At 31.6% G+C, this 9877-nt stretch overlaps 1 protein-coding gene across 1 annotated transcript in view; it reads left to right on the top strand.

The window, feature by feature from the left end:
* The first annotated feature begins 408 nt into the window (after positions 1–408).
* Positions 409–9877, top strand: part of LOC126881847 (acid phosphatase type 7) — a 48823-nt gene continuing 39354 nt past the window's right edge. The window contains exons 1-2 of the mRNA XM_050646465.1: positions 409–919; positions 6715–6923. Coding sequence (XP_050502422.1) covers positions 631–919; positions 6715–6923 — 498 coding nt within the window. The 5' untranslated portion in view covers positions 409–630. The remainder of the gene's footprint in view (positions 920–6714; positions 6924–9877) is intronic.

Genomic DNA, 9877 nt, shown 5'->3' with positions numbered 1-9877 from the left:
AATTATTAAGTCCCCAAGAGGTACCGAACTTAACATATCCTTAAGTACATTATAAGGTACCTACATGACAAAGTTTTTTATTTAAAATATTGCTAATATGTACTATATAATTAGGTTAATAAGTATATTTTGAATTTCATTTACATTTATATAGATAATCTACCAAGCGAAGTGAGGTTTTTCGTATAAGTAGTATGTATAGGTACAATATATATACTTTTAAAATTTCCCGCCAAATCCAGAGAACTGTCAATTGTCTAGAAGCTCCGAAGCAAAGTATTTGGTTTTCTCTAGACGCAAGTGTCAGTGTCAGTTGTCAGTCACAGTCACAGACTCACAGAGCTAAAGATTTGTTATGATTTGTTATTTATTTACAAATCTGCAATTTAAATCTCTTTTGACACTTGTATATTTATAAACAATGAAAACCGTAGATAATTATTGATATTATTATGTTATCATTTGATTGATAAATATGTAAATCGCATTTATATTTTATAAACGCAGTACTCCAGACCAGTAGCCCAGTACCGAAGATTTTATTGGTTGACGTTGAGATTGAGTGTATTTCTATGAAGAAATTTGGGGTTTTATTTTATTCCTAATATACTAACATTAGTTTTGAGCAAAATGTGGGGGAAAATATTCTTTTGTTTTAGTTTTATACAGGTATCTTTATCAGTTTACTATTATCAGCCGGAACAAATCCATATCGCCTATGGAAATAATATTTATGATATTGTGGTAACTTGGTCCACCTTTGATGACACAAAACAGTCCCTAGTTGAATATGGCATAGGAGGTTTAGTTCTTACAGCTAATGGGACGTCGTCATTATTTGTAGATGGGGGTAAAGAGCAGAGATCACAACACATTCATTCTGTTGTCCTAAAGAACTTAACACCAGGAAGTACATATCGTATGTATAGTTTTCGTTTGTAAATTCAATTTTATTTTTATTTAAAAAAATGTTATTGATTTATATAACCTTTTATAAAAGATTTTTGGAATATAATTTTATTAAAATCACTTGAAGGGTTACATCAAATCAAGGAACATTTTCATTATAAAAATATCATCAGTGCTAGTATGGGTTAATCACATGCAGAGCCACCAAAAATACTTAGCTATAAACCCTTATGAAAATGTGTTAAATTTACATTATTAACTATAATTCCAAGCAGTGGATGAAATTGTTATGAAATATGGCCCTTAGGCATCGCATGACTCACCCACACTAAGTGAGTTGCTGATCAGATAGATGTGTCCTTATATTACTATCAATGTATGGCAACTCCACTGTTGTCATCTTAGTTGCCATCTATCGACAGTAATGTATGGACATATCTGTCTTATCAGCAACACACTTGGTGTGTGGGGAGTAGCGTTACCAGGTGTCCCGATTTGCGCGGGACGTCCCGATTTTCAGGGGTCTGGGGACGTGTACCGATTTGTACCCGATCGGGACACTAAATGTCCCGATTTTCACCAAGGAAAACCAATTTCAGGAGGACTTGCAGTGAATTTTATAACTATGTAGGTATGTTATAAAAACAAGGCACTCCTAAAAGCGGCAAAATGGAATGAAAAATATAATTAAATAAAAAATAAATAATTTACTTAATCTACGATTTTTTTTTGTAATTTTGTCTGATTATTATTATTATGTAAGATTAAATACAGATTATAGAAACACCTTGTAGTCCAGTAAATTAACTGGAAATACCGTGTAATTTTCAGGATCAACCCGAATTGCATAAAAATTTGGACGGCTTATGCCGTTGGTTGCTTTTACTCGGGAGGTGACAGTCACCCCTAATTGGGGGTGAAAAACCGCGCGTTTAAAATAAGTACGGAGATGGATAAATTGACTAATTCCAAGCAATTTTAGTTCTACAGAATTTTAACTTTGTTAATACTTTTCGAGTTATTTACGATTGAAAGTATTTATTTTTTGACAAAAAAAAATCACGTTTTCAGGCGATTTTCACAAATAACTCAAAAAGTAAGTATTTTATCGAAAAAAATATTCTTAGCAAAAATGTAGCATAATATAAAAAAATGAAAAAAATTGCGAACTCATAAAGTCTATAGACCCAGCAAATGCAAAGTTGTAGCTCATGAAAAATACGTTCTTATTCGTCAAATTCCAAATCAAATATTTCAACCTGAAATAACCAAGAAATGAAGCACTTTTCGGGAAAAACCTAGCATCAAAACTAAGAGGGTTATGCTCAAAATCAAGTTGACACCTTTTTTTTTGGTAAAAAATTGTGAAAATCTCCCTCTACTTAGCACTCCAAATGAAATTAATCGTTACCGCTTTACAAACAATTTACTTATGTATTTTTTACATGATTGAAAGGGCCTGAGCGAGTCACTAATCACGAGTGTATGCAAAATATGAACAGCCATATTTAAACCAAATTTGTCTAACAGAAAAACAAAATTAATCATTTCATCTAAAATTGGTGGAGGAGGTAGTCAAACCAATGGCTGCCGTAAATTATCGCGCCGTAAAAAATCGCCCGTGTGGCCAAAGCCTTAATAATAAAGTTGGCTCCTTTTTTTGGTAAAAAAAAAATCGTGAAAATCTCCTATTTAGCACCGTAAATAAAATTAATCGTTATATACTACTTTACCATTTACTTTATATGTTTATGTTTATACGATCTGTAAGGTTTACCGGTTGGGAGTGCTTAGTTTTGAAAAAAATTGGTTTTAGGCTTTGGCCACACGGTCTATTTCTTACGGCGCGATAATTTACAGCGCCCATTGGTTTGACTACCTTCTCCACCAATTTTAGATGAAAACATTTCATCTAAAATTGGTGGAGGAGGTAGTCAAACCAATGGGCACCGTAAAAAATCGCCTGTGTGGCCAAAGCCTAAAACCAATTTTTTTCAAAACTAGACACTCCCAACCTGTAAACCTTTCAGATCGTATAAACAATACACATATAAAGTCAATGGTAAAGTAGTAACGATTAATTTTATTTACGGTGCTAAATAGAGGGAGATTTTCACGATTTTTTTTTACCAAAAAAAGGAGCCAACTTTATTTTAAGCGTAACTCGCTTAGTTTTAATACTAGAGAACTTTTATATAAATCAAAATTAAATATTTTTTTAAACGCTTTAAAAAGTTTTAAAAAAAATTTGCTCGAAAATTGGTTAATTTTTTGGTTATTTCAAGTTGAAAAATTCGATTTGAAATTTGACGAATAAGAAGAACGTATTTTTGATGAGCTACAACTTTGCTTTTACTGGTTTTATAGACTTTCTGAACATACAATTTTTTTTTGCTTTTTTAAAAGCTACATTCTTGCTAAGAATATATTTTCCGATAAAATTACTCGAAAAGTATTGACTTAGTTTAAAAATTATATAAAACAAAAGTTTTTTAGAGTTAGCCAGTTGATCCATTTTGGGACTTACTTTAAACGCGCGTTTTTTACCCCCGAGAAGGGGTAACTGTAACTGTCACCCCCCAAGTAAAAGCAACCAACGGTACAAGTTCAACTTTGAAGTAAACAGTAAGTAGAACCTAAAACCATATTATTTTCATGCAATTCGGGGTTGACTGAAAATTACACTCCAAAACGGTCATTTACTGGGCTATTGTTGTTTATTTGTCCCGATCTACAACCCTAAATCCCGATTTGTTTTTGCTTATGTACCGATTAAAAACAAATTGGACCTGGCAACACTAGTGGGGAGTCATGCAATGCCTAAGGGTCATGTCTCATAACAATTTCATCCATCGCTTGGAATTATAATTAATAATGTAAATTTAACACATTTTCATTACATTTAAGGGCACCCGAAATTCAATTTAGAGACAATATTAACATTATGTCACATAGCTCTGTAACCAAAACACTTGGAGACCTATTTTTCTTTATTTTGAAACTAGATGTATTGTTTAGTCCCGCGTATATTTTTGTAAAGCTAGAGTGAAAGAAACATTTATTTCATAACTTGAAAATATTCTTACAAAAAAACCTAAAAAAGTTTAGACTTTATTTTGCTTGTTTTTCTACATTTTTCAATAAAAATTTACGCGGTACTTGATATCTATCTATAACTACTGTAACAATTTGGACCTCGTATCATCTAAGGATCCAGAGATATTTGACATCAAAAGTTAAAACACCTAGTATTCAGGAAATCACAAAAACATAAAACACTCTAATATTTATTTATTTATTTATTCACGGGCAAGCCCTATTCAGATATAAATGTTACAGTGTTCTAAATTATCATAATATAACGTAACAAAGTGGTTTGAGAAAAAATAATTCTATGAGTAGTACAGTTACAAAAAAGAGAAAAAAAAAATAATGTGTGTACTTTGTACGCACATAAGAAGTTATACTTCTATTATCTAATTTCAAAGAAATAAATATACTTAACAGGTTATTTGTATTTTATTTAAATATTAAACTAACTTTCTTACCAACCACTTTTAAAAAATTTTTATTAAAACGATCCAAAAAAAATATGAATCGTCTGGGATTTGAACCCGGGACCTCTCGATCTCCAGTCATATGCTCGACCACTGAGCTATATTCCCTTTGCTTTGACAGGTTACAAGATTTCTCATAAATACTGACAAATTTAATAGACCAAGTGAAGTATACAAAAATACTTTAAATATACTTACCTACTATTATTATAAAATATCTTATTCCCGAGGAAAACAAATCCAAAGACACAAAAATTATAATAAATAATATATTTACTAAAAACACTAATATATCCTTTTAATGACTTATTTGCGCTGACAGCGCTGATACACACATATCTTGAAAGATTAGCAACAAACTACATACTGTCTGTGTGCGCATGCGCCCGGCATTATAAAATTTCACTCTCGATCGTAAAGAAGTATAGCTTAAAAAAAATAAGCTAACATATAGGTCAGTACAATTACAAACAAAAGATGACACGTAAATTAATTCAGAAATGTTCTCCAAGGTAAAACGGTTTTGAGTTATCTAATACGTACAAGTCATGTAACACTAATCACAGTACAAAAGCTCTGGTCGAAAGTATTAAAAAGTTAAAAAGTTAGGGAAGAAATATAATTTTTAAAGAGGGAAACTGATATATTAAAAATTTGGAGGTTATTTAATGAGTTAGCTAATCGAAGAGTTCTAGGAATAAATGTGTTGTAAGAATAATTGAATCTATGAAAAGAAACATAAAAGGTTTGCACCTACCTAGTCAAACAACTGGGGACAAATAGAGATATTTTGGAGAGAAGCTCGGGGCAGTTACACAGCCCGTTGATAATTTTAAATAAAAGTATTAGGTAAGTCTCTTTGTTTTCTGCGTACCTCAAGAGGAGGTAAGTTCAGTATGCGCTCTAATGCAGAATAGTCGTAGTATACATGCATCATGCATCTTAGTGCTTTAAAGAATAAGAGGCTATAAAGAAAGTTACTGGTACCAGTGGCGCAACCAGGAAGGGTTTTGAGGGTTATAACCTCCATCCATTGGGATGTACTTTGAGTTTAATCCATACCCCCCAGAGATCCTCCAGAGTTGTAACCCCCGCCCTTAGGATCATACTGGTTACACCGTTGACTGGTACATGGTAAGTTGAGTGCTGATGTTCAAAAAACAAATAATTTTGTAACCTTGGACATTTTTTACTATAATGTGTTATAATATATTGTTGGAAAGAGAAGATTTCAGAGAATAATTTTAAATCATAATAATTTTCATTCATAATCGATGATCCTCTTATACCGGAAGGTGTCGAGATGTCTTCTTCACTCGTTATTCTCTGCGAACTTACGCCACTTTTTTCCGTCCCTAGCTAATTCTTTGGCTTCCTGCCACGATTTTCCTCTATTCTGCAATATTTCCATCACACTTGTATTCCACGTTTTCCTTGGTCGGCCTCTCCTGTTTTCCCTATCAGCCTCGCTTTCCATGTCATTTTAACCTGTCTGCCGTCGTTCATTCTAAATAAGTGCCCAGTCCATTGAAATTTCTTTTCATGAATTTTTGCCTTTTATGATTTTACTTTTAATTCTCTTCTAATATCTTTGCTAAGTCTTTCATCGGTTCTCCTAGCTCCCACGACTTTTCTTAAATACCTCATTTCCGCGGCTTGCAATCTCTTTTCTTGTTTTCGTTCAATACCCAATTCTCTGCTCCATATGTAGTGATAGGTACGTAAATTGTTTTAAATATTATCATTTTGGGTTTCCTTGTTATTTCCCTTTTATTTAAGAAGCTTTTATACAGCGGATGATATATGTTCTTGTGGTTCAAAAAAAACTTAAAAAACTCAATTTTCTGACTTTGGCTGCCCTTGAAGGATTTATACACAAGTATTTTTAGATGATATTTTTAGATCAAAAATGTTCTGTGATTTGATGTAGCCCTTAAAAGGATTTACAGTCTGAAAAATGAAAGAATACCCATGAACGATCACATCAATCACTTATTTTGTATTTGCTCTCTTTTTCTATAAATAACAAACGTTTGTTATAGAAAAAGACAGCAAATACAAAATCAGTGATTGATGTGATCGTTCATGGGTATTTTTCAGTATTCTTTCATTTTTGCGACTGTAAATAAATTTATATAAGTACCATTTGTAAAAGATTTTCAATAAAATTTTTTTGTGAATAATGGTATACAGCCAGCTACAGGAAAGTTCTTTCCTTCTGGATTTTATTTTTATTTCTGTTTTGCAGTGTATCATTGTGGGAGTGACTTGGGATGGTCAAATATATTTACCTTCAAAACGGCTCCAAATTCGCCAGACTGGCAGCCGCATTTAGCTGTTTATGGAGACATGGGTAATGATAATGCTAAATCTTTAACTAGACTACAAGAAGAAACTCAGAGAGGGTTGTATGATGCCATTCTACACGTTGGAGATTTTGCATATGATATGGACTCAGTAAGTTTGACTAATCTATTAGTTTCACAATAGGGGAGTAATGTGTAGTGTGTGTGTTGAGTAAATTTCTTGTTACTTAGTAATGTCGACTTCATTGTCTTTACAAAGAGGTTCTTATTGTATCCGAACGCCTGCGGTCCTTCAGGTGAATACTGATCCCACAAGGATAGAAATTATTTTCATTTATTAAATTTTTAATAAACGAAAAATTTCCACCCAGCCAGGATTTGAACTCATAACTTTTGGGTCCAAAGGTAGGCTCTCTTACCACTGCGCCATGGAGGGATCGTAGTTAATGTGTTTATTTTTACATTTAAAAGAGCAATTATATGTATCATAAAATAGTTCTATTAAATGTTTTAAAATTTTTACGAACTTCTTTTTCATACATCAAATTAAAATCAGATTGGTTTTTTATTTGATAAAAATATGTAAATTTTTATTATTGTTCACTGATCTCTTTGATTTGTATGTATAGTATTTTTATTGACATTTTACTCATCTAACGTAATCATGTAGACTGGTTGCAAAATTTATTTATTTATTTATTTACGGGCAAGCCCAGTTCAGAAAATATTACAAAAAAAAATATTACAATGACAAAAGCAAAAACATAAACAGTGTCAACACAAAGAACAAATATTACAATATCTATTGGATAACAAAGCTAATAAGTTAAAGGAAAAAAAAAAGAACATTACTATATAAAACACAAGCAAAGTTTAAGCCAAAAAAATGCTGATAGAAATTATATCCAAGGAATTGCAGAACATATTTAAGTCATTTAGAGAATTCGCAAGTCTAAGTGTTTGTGGTAAACAATTGTTGTAAGTATAGTTATATCTATGGAAGCTTATGTGAAAAGTTTGGGTGGTGAAAAGTTTGTGGGTAATTACATACGACCGAGTAGGTCAACACAAACAGAATATTGGCATCATCATCTATCCATGAAAACAAGTTTCAGCTTGTGGGTATGAAATCAACCTTTTTTGACAAAAGCCACCTGCTTATTCACCTGAGTTCAGGATTCTTTACCCATGCGTGATCATTTAAAGCATACGAAATAAGTCGGAAATTTACTAAACGCAACAGCAAGTGACAGTAAGTAGCTACTGCTCCGATCACGGGTTAAAATTTGACGTTATCAAATAAATAAAATGTCAAATGTAAGTTTTGCTTTAAAATTTTGGTGCAGAATTACAGCTACATTTAAAGTAGCTTAATAAATTATTTTAATATCATTAGGATTAATAAATTAATAGACAATTTATAAAAAAATTCAATAACATATTTTCTTTTTGTCATTTCATACACTTTGGTGGAAACTTAACACAACCTTATATTCGTATTCCTTAACTGTCACTTACCAAAACTTCCTTAACAAAATAAAATACACTTACCATAAAATTTCAAACTCCTATATAAAATTAGTTGTGAAAAAAACTGTTTGTGTAATATAAAAAAACTTCAAAATGCAAATATTCGACAAAAAAAAAACAGCAAAGAATTTAACAGACTGACAGCCACAAAAGTAAACAAACCAGAAACGTCACAATGTACTTAAAATCTGAAAACATTCCTAAGCGTCTTTTTTTGTACCTAGGTACTACCAAATACTATGGACTGTAATACGGTAATACATAAAACTCTTGACATTTCCCATTACATTTGAGGAAACAAAAAAATAGCACCATCTAGGCTAGTCTTTGTATAAGTGTTTGAACTATTTTTATTTTAATTTAATTTAGCAAAATTAGCTTGTTATTCAAAAATTTATAAAATTAAATTTGAATGTTTACGTCAAATTTTACGTTGTCACAACGTAGTTTCACCGCAAACCGACAGTGGCGCTAGTGGCAACGTGCTTCAAGATTTCTGTGGGAGTTGGATGTATTACAGTCAATAGTATTTGGTACTACCTATCTCTTTTCAATAGATATACTGAGAGTAGAGCGTTCATATAAATAACATGTGTTTTTACTTAATAACAGGCGGTAGTTGGTTTTTCTTTAGTTTCATGCGTGGAAGAGAATGATGCTAGATAAAAAGTACAGTGTAACCTCGATAAGTCGGATTAACCGGGACCGCAGCCAATCCGGGTTAGCCGAAGAATATGGTAAAAATTAATCAAATCCAGCATCCTAACAGCTAAACTCCATTATAATTGCAAAAACATGAAATGCATATGCACAGTACATCTAAATTACAATACGTACAGTTGTATACAGTATTGTTCATTTCTTGGTAAAAAAAATCAGTCAGTTTCGGTTGTTTCAATATTACGTTTTTATTGTTGAAATGTTTGTCTGATGAAAATCAGTCCGTGTTAGCCGGACTTCCGGGTTATCGGAGGCCGACTTATTGGGATTCCACTGTAATTTGTTTTGGATATTTAACATTTATTTTAATTGACAAAGAAAGTTTATTTATTATAAAAATGAAAAAGTTGCAGATAAATACTTAATAATTGAAATATCTTTTTTGTAAGATTACTATCATCAATGATATCTAATAAAAAATATATTTAAATAGTTCATGGCTATCTTGTTTACAAGCACTTATGATAAAAAATAATATCTTGTTTGATATTTAAAATTCCTGTATAACTAAAATTATATACAAAATAATTTATATAAAAACAACATATTTCATGTTACAATTTTCTCAACTTAAGATTTTCTAATTTAATTATTAGTAGACTAAAAGTTTATATATTTGCTCTCTCGTCGATACAAAAATGATAGGAAAACTAAATTAAGAAATAATTCGCTCTAAAACAAAACTAAGAGACATCTTACATTACCATAAACGCCCTTACATACGTTTCATCCTCAGTAGGCATTGTTGGAGGGGTATATACGGCTATATGCTGCAGGCGCGGATACAGAGGGGGGTCAACGGGTCCATGGACCTCCCTATTGTATTTAGTCTATAAGTATATTTTTATTATTTTT

This window comes from Diabrotica virgifera, chromosome 3 (assembly GCF_917563875.1).
Source record: "Diabrotica virgifera virgifera chromosome 3, PGI_DIABVI_V3a".
In the NCBI taxonomy this organism is placed as follows: Eukaryota; Metazoa; Arthropoda; class Insecta; order Coleoptera; family Chrysomelidae; genus Diabrotica; species Diabrotica virgifera.
Note: the sequence above shows the minus strand (reverse complement) of the source record. Positions and strands in the feature narration are given on the sequence as shown.